This window comes from Esox lucius, chromosome 6, assembly GCF_011004845.1.
Source record: "Esox lucius isolate fEsoLuc1 chromosome 6, fEsoLuc1.pri, whole genome shotgun sequence".
In the NCBI taxonomy this organism is placed as follows: Eukaryota; Metazoa; Chordata; class Actinopteri; order Esociformes; family Esocidae; genus Esox; species Esox lucius.
In genome coordinates, this window is record NC_047574.1 from 6,007,266 (window position 1) to 6,024,244 (window position 16,979).

Consider the following 16,979-nt stretch of genomic DNA (forward strand, 5'->3'; position numbering starts at 1 on the left):
CAGAGATATGAGAGAATTGAGGAGATACAGCGAGACAATGCCAGACAACGAGAGATAAGAGAAGACCAGAAAAAGATAAGCAATATTGCCAAATGTTTAAGACACAGAGACCCATCATCGCCTCTTTGTTATCAGTACTACCTGAGGCCACATTAATAGTCCAACTACCTTATTCCCCCATTAGGGGAGGCACCTCTCCACTACAACAGGTCATTGTAAAGGGGCAAGTGTGAACAAATGGAAATATGTTCAGAATTAAGGTTGACAGAAGTCAACAGCCACACTAGATGCCTGCCCATACACATCTGTCCACGTTATCACTGGAGACAAGATCTGACAGGCTCGCAGAGACAAACATCACCACCGCGGTGGAACGGCACCCTATTAACTCTGTAGTTCACTACTTTGGAAAGCAGCACATGGACAAAGCAGAGCACTAATAAGGGAACAGGTTGTCATTTGGAACAAGCCGCAGACACACGCCTGATGTCGAAAAATGTGCAACATTCAAAACAGAGCGGCGCAGTGTAGGACTGAATTGCATTCATGGTAATGAATACTTGAAATCAGCCTGACGGACTTTTGGAAAGAGCAGGATCAGGATGGCAAGAGATGTGATTTGCCAAAATGCCTTTAAGGCTGCACAAGTTACGCCTGGGATCTTGAGTATGACTGAAGACTACCAGTTGATCACCATAGCATGACACCCTTTATTTTACGGCCAGATGTAGGTTCTGACCGATCGATGCTAAACGCTCAACATTTCTTATGCTGCGGGCGCAGAGCGGGTGGCCAGCCAGACGGAGTTCGGGAGGAATGAATGAGCCTGGTCAGTATTGAATGGATGTGGGGACTCACGTGACAGGTATCTCTCAAGTAACTTAACTCAGATCACACCGTCGTCTACAACAGTGACATCAAATCCACATTTAGAAACAAAAGACGCGGTGGAGGTTGGACCAGGGTGAGTCCAGGTGCCGTCAGAAGCCTACGAAGCCAGGGTATGAGAACTCATTTGACTGGGCTGGGAAAACGTTTCATTGAAATTCACTGAACTTAATTTTACCCGACTTGGGACATTAAAAATGCAGTTTAATACCACCCGCCCGAATTGACATGGGCTACCCGGACACAAACATGGCTACCCCGAAGTTCCGATCAATAAAAGCAACAGGCCCATGGGAACCAGTGGAGGCACCGATTGAAGCCTGGGAGGAAATAACAGTCCACAAACAGTCCAGTGGTACGGACTCGACCAAACTGGTTTTCCACAGATGACAAAGGTTAGCGGATGCCTACAGTTAATTGACAGTAACACTGCGACAACCTCAAATACAAAAGGCCTTCATGTGGAAGCGCCAACGAATGTTACCCCTATGACACCATCATCAAAGACGTACCAGTTGCACGGCAACATTGAGGAGACGCCCTGGCAACTGTGACCTGGGAGGTTTGCTGTTTTAGGCCCTGTGCTCCATTTCTACAGAGCACGCTCAAACAACGAGAGGGCCAAGCGCCGCACTCGCTGTCACTGATTGGACGGAGGCAGCTGTGACCTTACTGATAGTTCTGTGACAAACAAATAGTGCGTCGATCACTGCTTGATAGGCACGCTGGCTGAGCAATCATGCTGAAAGGAATGTTTGATACATCACATTTAGGCTGAGGGACACAGTGGATATTATTTGTTATGGATATTACAGTTGATTTTAGTCAATTCCACCTAGGATGTCTCCTCTTTAATACTGGGATGCTCTCACACAGCTCATGAGACAAACTCAACACTTTTTACAGTTGTCAAAGACATTTTCAATATCCATTTACTCGTGGGTGCACCATAACTGTACCTACAGCCTTCTACGCAGCCTTCGATAAATTGAAGCACTATCAAGTTTGTTACGAGGCAGGGCTATTTCATTTAATTGACATTTATCAAAACAATTTATAAAACAATTTGTTTTCATCCCACCTGTAAGGCACCTTTTCCTGGGACACAAACGAAGGCCAGGGCAGGCAGGTAAACGAAAATGAAGAACTCCTTCCCCAGACTTAAAATTTCAAGTGTGGGAACGACATGTCTAAGGATGCTGCTGACCTTCTGTGGCTAAATAATGCTCTATATTCAACGAATTCTTTCACCTCAGTACAGAAAGCACATATTATATAATCAGGGAAAATGCATTTCAATTTATTCTACAACACTGCCAGTGTTCGCAGGCTTTTTTCATCCATGCTCTGTGTTCTCCCTAAGGCCAAACAGCCTCACCAACGTTTTGCAATAATATTAATTCAACATATCGGGGTGGTCAGTAGCCTCATATGAGCTCATTGCGTACACGTGTACTGCCAGGCAGCTGCAATGAAATTTTAACCAACCTATCAGCCTATAAGCCTTGAATTACTGAAGTGAAATCAGTAGGCTGTTTTGAATGGCAAAGCAGTGATTTGGACCTGACTTCTATCACAGCACCATAAATGACAGAGGAAAAAACAAATAGAAATGAGCGGAACTTCCACTGTTATGACTGGCCTGAGATTTGGTTAAACACATTTACTATTTAGCATATTGATTCTCTGACACACTTTTGTTTGAGAGCGAAAAGCAAAATAGTACACCTCCTATTGCCTTTTACAACATCATTCCTCCTGTCAGAATGTTTCAAACTGTCATGTGACTAGATAAGGAAACAAAATCAACAATCACAAATAATCACCTCAACATAGCCCACATTTTCCTACAAGAGGCAAATAAAATTTGCATATTCATAAATTGCTAATGATACAAAGATCCCATTCCCCCTTTGCAAGACAATTTTGAATTACAAATTTATTGCAGCCATTTCTTGGGAATCGGTAAACTTATTTGATTTCCAACTAAGTCCGGTATCCATGTGATTGGACTCTAATATTATTGTCATTCTCTGGATCGCAGATGTCACAGACACATCTGGACAAAGGCGGCCCATAAAACAAAAAGTCCCTACTGACGATGGCTTTGCTGCAGGAACGCAGGACACCAAACGAGCCGGTGCCACCCACCACAACCCGATACGTGGTAGTGATTTTATTGCCCAGCCTGAGACAGTGGCAAAACTCTGCAGGACTCTCTCAGGCTGAACGGACTATGAGTGAAAACCCAGCGCGTTACTATGGTAATCAGTTCCCTATGGTGGTTTTAGTCCAGCTGTGGATGTACTTGTCGTAGCAACAACAGCCTCATGGGAGGAGAAGGCACCCCGAGGTGAGGCATTTCACAGCACTATCGCTTGTTATCTCCATCAGCCCTCCCTCTCACCCCTCCGTCTCGCTCGCTCCCCCCACCTCCCCTTCTCGCAAACGCTCTTTTACAACACTCCCTCCATCGCTCCTTTCACAAGCCTCCCTCCATCGCTCCTTTTACACGGACTGATTTATTTACCTCACACGGAGGACTTAAAGGCCCGCCTATAAATTTTCCACCGTCGCCAGGGGCAACGGGGAGGGTTCCACTACGTGTCGTGTGCAAGTTATGGGTTACGCGCCCGCCCGTAGTTACATTTCTGCTCCAGGCTACCGGCGTCGTTTCGCGAACAAACAGGCTACAAAAATGACTAAACACATCCTCTCCCTCTGGACCAACCTGACCTAAGACACACGAGCAGGGAAAAAGAAAGAGCCTATGGATCGTTGTGTGTGACGAGACATCTTTGACCTCTCACCTTGACAACCTCTCCTCCTTCAACCTTCATCAGCTGCCTGAGGTTCTGCTGAAGCAGGCTGGTGTTGGAACGCCACTTCAGCAGACCCAGAAGGTCCACTGTGGAGAGATAAGAGACAGTTATTTAAACTGCATTGCCGGGTCAGGAAACAACTCAATCTTTTTGTCAGTTCTACATAGCTACATTGGCAATGCGTCAGTTCTATGTAGCTACATCAAATGAAAAATTCTTCATAGCTACATCTATAACTTTCTATGCAGCTGCATCTATAGTATGACAGTTCTATATACTGAACCACCAATCAATAACAGAAACCTTGCAGATTGAACAGAATGAAAATGGAATACTGTTATGTTGCCATTGAGTCCCAAGGAATAGTATAATCACCATTACAAAGAAGTTTAAAAATATGTCCTATTAGATCCCGTAAATGTAAGCTAGGAAGAAGAATGGACGTGTAAGGCTATGAGAGAAGATCAGTGGCAGAGGTTAATCATGCTGAAGACAGCTGAAGCACTGCAGCCGACAGAGAAAGATAAAGACAGACAGACATAGACAGAAAGACAGAGAGACAGACAGAGAAGGACAGACAGAAACAGACAAAAGAAAAAAAGCCTAACAGTGAGAGAGAGAAAAACAGACCAACAGTGACAGAAACATGAGCGACAAAAATACAGACAGAAACAGACAAGGATTATTTTACAGTCCAAAAATTATTATACAGTCAATCAGATGGAAACAGGAGACAGGAGAAGAGAAAGAAAAATTGGAGAGGAGAGAGAGAGAGAGAGAAAAGGGGAGGAGAAAGGAGACAGATATTAGAGTGACACTGCGTAGCACTGTACCGAATGACTCAAATCAATAAAGTCAAATATGAAGTGAACTGAAGTGCATCCTCCACTTGAAACGGAAGGGACACTCATCACATAAAAACCCTCCGTCCACGGTTGAAAAGCACTGCTAGCCTAGTGCTCAGCCAAGACAGGCTCGTGATCCAGCCGCTTCACGTCTTCACAAAAAACACGCCGATGGCAAATCATCACAGCGTTTCGGAAGAACCCGAATCGTTGGCGGGCGGCACAGGAGTAAACACAAAGGATGTGTCGCCCCAGAAGTTGAAGGCTAAAGTCACAGAACAAAAAGTTCTGATGTTGTTGGGCGCATGCTGAATATGCCCCAGTGGCAGAGCAAATTAACACAGCACGTTCTGGGGTGGGTATGGCCCGGTTGCAACTGGAAGCTCAGTCGTGGTCATCAAACCGGTGAACGTGTCACCAAGGGGCGTGGATGCAAATCATGTTCAGAAATCCCAGGCTGCATTTAAGCCTTCAGGTTGCCAGTTCCCACTCCTCCTTGGGGAAATCAATAGTCTGGACTCACCGGTCGATTAGTCATCGCCATTTCTATTCACTGAAACCAGTCGCTCCTCTTGATGCTGAGGTGCCCATCTCAGGTAGTGACAGCCTATCAAGTTTCAGTCATTGGGTTTAACAGCCAATCCGGTTTCAGTCATTGAGTTTAACAGCCAATCAGGTTTCAGTCATCTGGTGAATTTAAACGGGTCTCGGCAGATGTTGACAATGTAGGAGCTGTCGCGCAGCTAATTCTTCAGCCAAGTCTCTAACAAGGAATGGAAAAGCCATTCAGCGTCAACACTTAGTTTATTAATGTCATAGTTTATAATCCACAATTATCAAACATAAATGGATGTTAGCTAACCACTGCTCAGTAACCACATTTTATCCTTTGTTTGGTAACCACTGCTCGACCTTATGTTAGGTCACAAAGTCTCACCACTGCAGTGCAAATGCCTTGGGCAAAGAACCCACAATCCACTTCACTGCTCTCAGGGTTATGCTGGGCTGAAGGCCACAGAACATCAGCTTAATTAAAGGAGCATTTCATCTTAGACGTAGGCAGATTGGGGACTCTGGGAGCCCATGAGAAACGGGCTGGCTGTCCACTGGGAAATACATGAATGTGATGTATTCTGACCCAGGGACAGGATATTCATCAGAGCACTCATAACACCGCCACTAGAAGAACATGAACATCACCTAAATAGGTGGATGTGTGCATTTCAATGAAGGAATGTGACGGCAGCAAACAAGTGACTGCCCAAACGCCATGAAGGCTGGTGTATGTGTGTACACATCCACATGTATCTACGTGCTCTTAGGGAGGCGGGTATAGAGGCTTCCAGGTGGCGCAGCAGGCAATGTCCACTGCAGTCCAGGTTTGAAACTGAATGGCGGCTGCCAGGGCCATGGGGGTATTACCTGGACTCATAACTTCTTATGCTTCGACGACATCTCACTGGCTGTTACGACTTACTCCATTAATTAGATCTGCAGTGCGGGGATGAAGCAGAATAGGATGCCAGGGAACACTTAGGCAGAGCATTTCTAAAAGGAGCAATGGAACATTCCAACACTATACTAGGACATGACACATATTGGCAATATTAAGTGAAGAAACAGGAATATTCACAGGAATGCACAGGAATATACTTTGGTGCACATGCCAGTAAAATGATCGCTCTCTTAAGAGTCTCCCAAGGACATAGGTGCAACTGGATACAGACCAACGCAACTCACCCACCCACACCAACTCACCCACCCACGCTGTTTCTTCCAAGTTTGTAATGAAGTAATAAACCTGTGGAAGCATTCTCCTGTGCTTTTCGGAGACAGGCGGCTGGTGACTCTACTTATTAAAACACAAGCAGCCTTTTCCCGGAGCCTTGGCTGACAATCACCCATCGGCCATTACTTTGCTTAATCAAATCGTGGAGTCACTGATGCTCCCACACATCACCAGTGTCTTGTAAATGACCAGACTCACAAAACCCCAGGAATATATTAGGGGAGAGGAGAGGGGGAGGAGAGGGGGACAGGGTAATCCAGGGGGCTACAGAGAGGGGTTTGATAAAAGGCGTTTCCACAGAAGCAGCCAAGGGTCTGTTCAGGGCACTAATCCTGTCTTGCCCGGAGAACTCAAGGGTTTTGACATGGCAAATGGCACCCTATTCTCCATTTAGGGCACTGCCTTTGACCAGCTCGTCTAGGTTCAGGCTCTCCGATCAGAAACAGTGCACCACGTATGATGCTGTTTCTTTTTACACAGACCTCACTATCACACCTGCATGGGCTTCACAGTCGGTAAAGGACAGAGTATGCTGAACGCTAAAGGGAAGATAATTAGGTTCAGAAGGAACGGCGCTATGTGAATGCTGAACACCTGGTGGCTGCACACGAGCCCCCAACACCCACAGCTCCATACTCTGACAAAAACTCCATTGCGGATTCCTTGGTGTCCTCATTATTTCAGCATTTTATTACGAAACAGACACAGCCCACATGGACCAACACGGGGGCCGATTGGCCCAAACCAACATAGCCCCAGAAACCAACAACCACCTGCGCAAAATTTTTTTAAATCGAACCGAATTCCAAACACAACTGATCCTTTTTACGAACACCGTTGGATAAGGTATTATTTTGTCACCATATTGGGTCAGAAGGCCAATCTCCACTCCTAGGTGTCCTCGTTACAGGCTTTCTGAAAGTTCTTCTTGTGCATCTTTTTGACAGCAAAGTTAGCAGGCGGAATAAAAAACGAAACCAAACATTTCTCACACACGGGTCTGTCTTCATTAACGTTGGGGTAAATTGGTTTGGGAGCCTCCGGAGTCTAATAAAACCTTCACATTAGCACCGCCAACAGGCTTTAAGGACAGTATGAATCAAGAGGGCGATTGGACAGATGCTGAGGTGACGTCTGCTTTGATGGCAGGACTTCAGCAGGCCTCTGGGACCGTCTGTCCGGTTGGACACCGCCTTCAACTGCCATAACAGATATAATTCCCTCAGAGATAGTTATAAATCAACACTGAGCAGGAGGAGAGCGAGCGCGGCCTCTAACAAGCCACCAACTCAACACTCGACCACAAACACCAAGTCCAAGCCAGCACACCCTAATCCGCCTATACATCATTAGCACCTGCCTGATGTCCCAGGTCTAAATAAGTCCCAGATTAGGGGGATGCAAAGGCAGAAAAGAAGTGGCTTTGAGGTCCAGATGTGAATAGCACTGTCCTCGAGGCTAGGTTTGCATCCCAAATGAACACTAGGAATGTTGGGGTCTCTTCCTTCACAGGACTTGGTGTAACTCAAGTTTTCCCCAGGCTGCACAGAAGGGGAGCACAAAGCCCAAAAGCTTCCAACCACTTCATTTTGCTGTGCTTATCACCACCCTGAAGTATACACTGTACGTATGTGTGCGCGTGCGTGCGCGTGCGTGTGCGTGCGTGCATGTTGCATTTATATTCCTATCGAATGGCCAGCCGGTCATTCGGTGAATCAGTCAATGAGAAGCACTGCCACAACCCAGACAAAGGAGCCAGATAATGTCAGGAGACGACTCTGGAGCCATACTTCTTGACGCTGGGAAAGCAATGAGGGAAATGGAATGTGCCCATTGTCGGGTTCCAAATGACTCCCTGTTGTCTCTATATTGCTGGGCACAACTTCTGACCAGATTGCTGTGGCGACCAGGGTGCCTCTCCTTCCCTTCTCCAGCAGTCAATCCTTTCCTGAACAGAGAGATCTAGAGAGCGGAAGAGAACTACTGCATATAGCAACAATGTGATTGGACTATAATGTCCCTTAACTTACACGGAATCGATGGGTTTCAGTGGTTGCCCAGGAGCAAGGGAGCATGGTCTCTTTGTCTGTTTTCCATCTCAGCTTGACTGCTTCAAATTATCTCTGTGTCTGCAAATCGGAGAACTAAGGCACCCTTTATTCAGAAAGTGCCTTTATGGGGGAGTGGGTGTGGGGGGTGGCTTGAGGCTAGTAAAACAATTAATCTGAGTCTTGAAGTGTAAGCTGGACTGCTCGGCCGTCTTTCTCCGGTGGGTGCTTAGGCTTTTGGTGTTTTCTGTGTTCCTCCCCTCTACGGTATCTGAGCCCAGTACCAGAGACCATCCTAGGTCTGGTTCATTCTCCTGAAAAATGGATATCTGATTCCCCGGGAGTGAAAGAAGAGCAGTCTGTGTAGTAAACAACCAGGGTTGAGCGGAATGTAAAATTCACAATGTACAAATGTCGACACAAACAGCTTCTCTGATTCAGTTCATTGAGAATTAACTCATGAAGCTGGATTGTCAGTTTAATTCCAGAACTGACTGCTTTCAATTCTAACTACCTTATAAAGAAAGCAAAGAACCCTCTCCAAATAATCCATTCCTCTTCTTGATAAGTATTGTGTATCTTGGGTTTGTTCTTTATTTGGACACTTGACAATAACAGCAGTATATTGCTTTTGCTTTGGGATTTTCAGTCAAGGGAGCACTGTGTTGAAGGGAGGGGGGATAGAGTGAGGGGTGGAGGGAGGGAGGATAGTGGGAGGGGAGGGGGGAGGGAGGGGGGGAGGGAGGGAGGATAGTGGGAGGGGAGAGGGGGAGGGAGGAGGGATACATAAGGCCTTGCCTTGGTTATTGATGTTCACAGCTAACACTGATGTAGTCTGATGCAATCAGGAGAACAGGAGAGCAGAAAAAGGGACACGTAGAAAGAGCAGGGGAGGAGGAGAAGGAGGTGTGGGAGAAGGAGGAGCAGGAGAAGACAGAAGGTTTGGGAGGAGGGAGTGTCTGTCTACCATTCTGAGTGAGCTTGGTGGAGCAGACCAGGGTGGAGATCTGAAAGGAGTCCTTGCTGATGGTGCAGTTCCCCAGGCTCTGGGTCCCTTTCCCTGTAGTAGACAGGCCCTTCTCCTCCAGCTCCATCTTGGTCGCAGGCAGGTTGAGGTAAAGAGACGAGTCTTCCAGCTTCTTAGCCTCTGCCTGGTGTAGAAACAGTCAGTCAATCAATCAACCACCCAATCTAACTAACAATCTATCAACCACCCAATCTCTCTAACTAACAATCAATCAGCCAACCAATCAGCAAGCCAACAATTCAGTCCATCCATCAACCAATCAATAGACAAATCAATCAATTAAGTATATTTATGTTGGACCCCTAACCCTCTTAAAACTGCCTCTTAATAAAATAGCATCAATGTGGTCAGGTGTTAAATCTTGTTTTCTAAATTATGTAGAATGATATTTGCTGTAAGTTGCTCCACATGAAAGCATCTGCTGAATGAAGTAAATGTAAATAACTTCCTATGATCTATGAACAGACTGCCAAAACACAGCCTGTCTGGGGTGCAACTGCTAATTCAAATGTTTTTTTCTTGGATTCACTTTTTTAATTAACATGAATAGGAGCATCATTAGAAGAATGCTTTAATTGTGAAGTGATTCAATGTTGGAGTGGTGGTTGAGTGGGGATACAGGCAGAGCTAACATTATAGAAAGCCGTTGAGATCTTGAGAGGTGCAGAGAGAGAGAAAGGCAGATCAACACATGGATATATTATTTTTGCACTTAGAACACATGGCGGATTGCTGTTGGCCAGGAGGCTCTGGTATTGCTGGCGAGTCACGGAAACACGCAACTATAGTAACATTTGCCTTTAAGCTACTTAATTTCAAAGGTATTTCACATTTGAGATAAAAAGCAGGGCCAAGCAGGCGAAGGCGAGTTGGGGCAGGACAGACGAGTGACATCACCTTGTAAACAATGAGATCGTGTTCTCCGTCTCTCAGGGTCGTCCCATCGTACCGCATCAGCTTCACGAACGACTGAGCGAATATCTTCTCCGATTTGTCTTTGGCTGCAGGGAGAAGGAGGTGAAAAACACAGTGTGTGTTAGTATGGCAGACAGCAGGGCTGGGCGCGTGACTGGGGAGGGATTGGCTGTGGCTCGGGCACCGGAGGGCAGGGGCCGCTGAAGGGGAGGGCCGGGCCACGGCTGGGGAGGGCGGGGCAGGGAGCCCCTGAGGGCAGGGCCATGGCAGGGGAGGGCAGGGCTGGAGCCCCTGAGGGCAGGGCCATGGCAGGGGAGGGCAGGGCTGGAGCCCCTGAGGGCAGGGCTATGACAGGGGCAGGCACCCATAATTAAGCAGATCAATAAGTTAACCAACAAACACTCAAGATTATGGGCATCAGCTACCAAGGAGAGGCATGGGCCTTGCGAACCAAAACACATATCTAAGGTTAGCATTCTTAATGAACAAGAAAATCTATATCCATTTAGCCAGTTTCAATAGACTGGTTGTTAATCAAAGTTAGCCGGGTGGCACATTGATCCTGCTTCGCAGTACAAGTCCCTCAGGTCATTAGCATCTACCTGTTAGAGGGAGGGTCAGGGTTCACACAAGAGACAGTAGGTCAAAACACCAGATCACAGCTGACGACGGCCGACAAGCTCGTCGAAGGGGAACGGGGGACGTGAAAACACACACCCACCCACACACACACACACACACGTCCAATGACCTGCCCCGCCAACTTCACCCTATGGTTAGCCACCACACGGAAGGTTTCATTTAGCCTGCATCTCTGCTGCGACGTCCCCGGGAGAAGGGCGCTATCAGGCTGTGCTTCATGACACACGTTCCTACGAAACGTCCCAAACAGAACCCTAACCGCTTCTGTACCGCGGTACACTATTCCCCCAGTAGAACCGGCCCTGGGCCAAAGCAGCGCACTTCTTGGCGGGCCGTTTGGGAGGCACTGCGAGCACTAGGAAAGCCGAGGGGAGAGTTATGCCCGCGCGCTCGCCGTCAGACGCTACCACATACATCACGATCACCCATCAACCAGCTCCAATTTACGCGAGGCGTCGGCGCGATTGACCGGAGCGTCCGCCGCGTTCCGCCTTCATTAATCCATACGCTGGTTAGCGGGCTGTGTCCTGGCGCGGTAAATCATCTCGGCGCTGCGTTGCGTTTGAGACAACCCAAGGAGAGAGGGAGACGCGCCTAATGGTGGCCCATTCCTTTCAGAGTGACACGGTAGCATGGAGATTAACACGGCTCGGACCGTTTAGCGTTTCCTTGCGTTTGCTGACAGCTGCATTGTAGCGGCTCTGAGGGACCCCACTGTGAATCCCATGTCTCGTAGTTTGCCGAGTCACTACCAGACTATGTTTGTTTTTTGTTTTTTTTTGGGGGGGGGCGTATTAATCGAATAACACTGCCTTGCCTAGTGACAGCCTGGGGCTACTCTTCGTAACAGCTTTAAACCTGTTAGGTCAATGGAGGTATAAGAACAGACTGCTTTCCCTTTGTAGTAAAAGATTAAAAAAATTATAAATATTGTCTTTAACAATAAAATGTGGAGAAGGGGTATGAATAGTTTCCAGTGGAACGGCAAATGTGTGTGTGTATTCCCCCACCCCAAAATGTTTTAATAACAAATAAAAAGGCCCTGGTCGCCTTCCAGTGCCTGTCTGTCCATGTTTACGCTAACATCATACCCTGCCCAGCCCCAGCCCCAGCCCCAGCCAACAGGCTGAGGATACGACGTGGAACAGCAGCCATCAAATAGAACTATGGTAATCAACCAACGGGAGCCAGAATGAAAAGGCAATCGACATTAACAACTGCCAGACAAGCGCCAGTTCACGGCGGAGCAGTTTAAGAATGGGTCCACGTACCAGTCAATCCCAAACCAAACTGGCAGCAGGGTGATGTGAGGTCAGGAGGTTCTAGAAACTCAATGCCTGTTCAAAATGGCATCCTGTTCCCTGTGTGGGGCACTAGTTATGTGCCCAGGGGTCTGATGAAAAGCAGCGCTCTATGTGGGGAATAGGGTGGTACTGGAGCCCTGGCCCAAACACTATAACACGTTGACATTATTAAACCTACTGCCAGGCTCTGAGACGGGACAACTCTCTGACCATTACTTCCTGTGACAGATGTTACCAACAGGAAGCGGAGCGAAGCAGGGGGATTAATAACACACACACACAAACACACGCACGCACACACACACACGCACTCACTCACACACACACGCACACCTTAATGCTTAGCAATAACTGAGCCCGGTAAACCCAGTTCAATTCTGGACCGGTGCAGGTGGAGGAGGCACAGAGCATTCCCTGATAAGATCTGGCCCAGACTGTCTGGCCCATTCTTTAGTGTACAGCCATGCTGCTCTCCTCTTGGCCCGGCACACTGGACCTACACCACAAGGTGGCCAGATAGAACAGCAAGTCGGCCCTCCGCACCGAACACAAATGTATAACTTCCTCCCTGCTTCCTAACCTCAGCCAGTCTTCCCTGGGCCAGTGAACTGTTCCAGGCGTGTAGTTGTCCTCAGCCAGGCCACTGGGCCAGTGACAGACAGCCAGCCCCTCAACACATAAACACTGAGGTAGTTCCGGGAATTTAATACCTCCAATTAAAGTAACATGGGATGAAATTCAGAGTAAATGTCCCCCTAATCCCTATGGAGTCAGATGTGCCTGGTCAAAAGTAGTGCACAACGTAGGGATAGGGTGCCATTGGAGCTGCAAAGCCAGGACTCAGTCTGCTTCACTTGAAGAGCTTCCATTATTTTTGCTGTGGACAGATTGGCTGGCACGCATGTGTGCACACAGACAGACAGACTGACTGACTGACGGACTCACAAACAGGCAGAGACACAGACAGACAGACAGAAAGAAAGGCAAGCAAACAGACAGGGGGGCAGGCAGACCGGGGCAGACAGACAGACAGGGGGACAGACAGACAGGCATACTGTGGGGAGAACAAGTATTTGATACACTGCCGATTTTGCAGGTTTTCCCACTTACAAAGCATGTAGAAGTCTGTAATTTTTTTTATAGGTACTCAACTGTGAGTGACGGAATCTAAAACAAAAATCCAGTAAATCACATTGTATGAATTTTAAGTAATTCATTTGCATTTTATTGAATGACATAAGTATTTGATACAACAGAAAAGCAGAACGTAATATTTGGTACAGAAACCTTTGTTTGCAATTACAGAGATCATACGTTTCCTGTAGTTCTTGACCTGGTTTGCACACACTGCAGCAGGGATTTTGGCCCACTCCTCCATACAGACCTTCTCCAGATCCTTCAGGTTTCAGGGCTGTCGCTGGGCAATATGGACTTTCAGCTCCCTCCAAAGATTTTCTATTGGGTTCAGGTCTGGAGACTGGCTAGGCCACTCCAGGACCTTGAGATGCTTCTTACGGAGCCACTCCATAGTTGCCCTGGCTGTGTGTTTCGGGTCGTTGTCATGCTGGAAGACCCAGCCACGACCCATCTTCAATGCTCTTAAGGAGGGAAGGAGGTTGTTGGCCAAGATCTTGCGATACATCCCCTCAATACGGTGCAGTTCAGGTCATTGACCAGGTCCTGCCGTGTAGTTCTGGGCTGATCCCTCACCTTTCTCATGATCATTGATGCTCCACGAGGTGAGATCTTGCATGGAGCCCCAGACCGAGGGAGATTGACCGTCATTTTGAACTTCCTCCATTTTCTAATAATTGCGCCAACAGTTGTTGCCTTCTCACAAGCTGTTTGCCTATTGTCCTGTAGCCCATCCCAGCCTTGTGCAGGTCTACAATTTTATCCCTGATGTCCTAACACAGCTCTCTGGTCTGGGTCAATGTGAAGAGGTTGGAGTCTGTTTGATTGAGTGTGTGGACAGGTGTCTTTTATACAGGTAACGAGTTCAAACAGGTGCAGTTAATACAGGTAATGAGTGGAGAACAAGAGGGCTTCTTAAAGAAAAACTAACAGGTCTGTGAGAGCTGGAATTCTTACTGGTTGGTAGGTGATCAAATACTTATGTCATCATGCAATGTGATTTTCTGGATTTTTGTTTCACATTCACAGTTGAAGTGTACCTATGATAAAAATTACAGACCTCTACATGCTTTGTAAGTAGGGAAACCTGCAAAATCGGCAGTGTATCAAATACTTGTTCTCCCCACTGTATAGACAAGTAGACCGGCAATGACATGCTTTCATATGAACAATTTATTCAAAGCCTTGATCTCATTTGATTATTGATTATTTTACTGAGAAATTGAAGGAGCATTTTGCTACACTTTTGATACTCTATATGCTGTATATGACTAATACATTATAATATGCACCTTCTCTTAAGAGGAGGATTACCACATCAAAAGTATCATTATTTAGAATTCTCCTTCAATTAAACGTCCTAGTTTTTGACTTTTCCCCCATACATAAAAAATGATCCATGAGTCTCTTTTCAAACACATGGGGTTGTGTGTCGTACGATTCATCTTTGTACTCACAGTCTTGAGAAGATCGGTGTCTGAAGGTAAATCGCAGATGGCTTCTGTTGACGTCTTCAATCGGGATGGCGACCTTGACAATGCAAACACACGCCTTTCAGTACAGTCCGGAGAGAGGCTGAATGATGCTCAGTAAATTCATCTCAAAGTATCTCAGACACACACACACACACACACACACACGTCTTTCTTTCTACCCCCGTGGGGATTTGAGACTTAACCTTGACCCAGATATCTATGTTTCCTATTACCTAGCCCTAAACCTGACCCAAACCCTTACCCTAATCGTAACCTAACCATTTACCTCAACAGCCAAGCTTGTACTCCTAAATCTGACCTAGCCCTAACACTTAACTCTAACTGTTAAAGCCTTATCCTAAACGTAACCCCAATTCCAACACTACGCCCAAACTGTATATTTTTCCCTAATAATACCTATAAGTAATAAATTGCATTTTCCATAATAGGACCGGTAAACAAAATACTTGTGGCTTTTAGTATCTTTATAGGAGTTCAGGAACCCTCACATCCGTGCAAACGCACACACGCACGCACACACACGCACGCACACACGCACATGTAGATCAACAAACTGACCTTGATGGTTTCGTACCAGTGTGGCTGTTTGACCTGGTAATAGATGACAGACTTGTACTCCATGATTCCCTCGTCACCAGCGCCAGGGAATATCACTTTCTGAGAGAGACCGAGAGACAGACAGAGAGAGAGACAGAGACAGAGAGAGAAGCAGACAGTCACAACAACAGCGAGGATACGGCTGAAACCATAACAAGGCAGTTTGCAGATGCTTTTATCCAGACAGTCATGTGACACAAACACACGACTGGTCCAAGGATTCAAACCCAGTGTCCCAGAGTCAGAGAGCATCACAGGTGGAAGGCCAGGTGATGACGATGATGGTCAATTAGTGATGAAGGTAGGCCGTGACAAAACAATGACGCTGAATGACAACACAAGCCAGTGATTACAAAGGGGAGTGACGCGAAAGTGAGTGACGAAGGCATGGGATTATTCATTTGAGTGACGAAGGATAAGGCCAACTTAACTAAATATATTCCAAATGACACTGACTTGTGCGTGAGGAGAAGGGATAATCCTCTCCGCGGCGTTGCTGACACTCCCAGAGAAAACAAAAACTACAAAGAAAAGGAATGACGTTCTCACGTGGACGGAAGTCCTGGGCGCACAGTGAATTTTATTTCCCCTGGAACAGAGAAACGGGGCTCATAGAACGTCCCATCCAGCCATCCTGACGTTTTTATTCGACTCAGATGACATCCACCGCGGTGCCGGTCCACGACAAGTCAGGAAATTGCGATTTTAAATGCATCTCGTGGGTGAAATGCAATATTCTGAACGGCTCCGACGGGGACCCAGTGGACGTCCTGACGTAGGCAACATGGCGGCCGTGTCGTAACCGACAAAACATTAGCCAGATGGCTACGTCTTCAGCATGTCGGAGGTCTGTTTGCTGCCGATGCAAACTGGGCTCTGTGCGTTGCGGAGAGGTTGGAGCGTTGTGGAGAGGTTGGAGTCTGTTTGATTGAGTGTGTGGACAGGTGTCTTTTATACAGGTAATGAGTGGAGAACAGGAGGGCTTCTTAAAGAAAAACGAACCGGTCTGTGAGAGCGGGAATTCTTACTGGTTGGTAGGTGATCAAATACTTATGTCTGGCAATGAAATGCAAATTAATTATTATAAAATCATACAATGTGATTTTCTGGATTTTTGTCTTAGATTCCGTCTCTCACAGTTGAAGAGTACCTATGATAAAAATGACAGACTTCTACATGCATTCTACATACATTCTACATGAAAACCTGCAAAATCGGGAGTGTATCAAATACTTGTTCTCCCCACTGTATGTATTCTTGAGACGGGAGATGTGGGATAACACAATCTCATACAATAACACTATTAAAACAATTATTCCGTCCCAATTAGCCAACAGATGGCATGGACACTAGTCTTACAACACAGCCACCCATCTACGCTGTCATCACAGTCAGATTATTACAGCTTTCTCCAACTACCATGAGGTAAAGCAGTTCACACTTATTCATCACGAACTCTGGCTTTCAGCCTT

General features: G+C 46.7%; 1 protein-coding gene across 10 annotated transcripts in view; it reads right to left on the minus strand.

The window, feature by feature from the left end:
- The window catches only part of dock1 (dedicator of cytokinesis 1), a 263,696-nt gene that overhangs the window by 200,380 nt on the left and 46,337 nt on the right, over nucleotides 1-16,979 (minus strand). For all 10 annotated transcript variants that reach the window (XM_034292884.1, XM_034292883.1, XM_034292881.1 and 7 more), the window contains exons 15-19: nucleotides 15,469-15,567; nucleotides 14,872-14,944; nucleotides 10,317-10,420; nucleotides 9,360-9,543; nucleotides 3,699-3,796 (exon numbers count right to left, since the gene is read on the minus strand). In XM_034292884.1, the coding sequence (XP_034148775.1) occupies nucleotides 3,699-3,796; nucleotides 9,360-9,543; nucleotides 10,317-10,420; nucleotides 14,872-14,944; nucleotides 15,469-15,567 (558 nt within the window). The remainder of the gene's footprint in view (nucleotides 1-3,698; nucleotides 3,797-9,359; nucleotides 9,544-10,316; nucleotides 10,421-14,871; nucleotides 14,945-15,468; nucleotides 15,568-16,979) is intronic.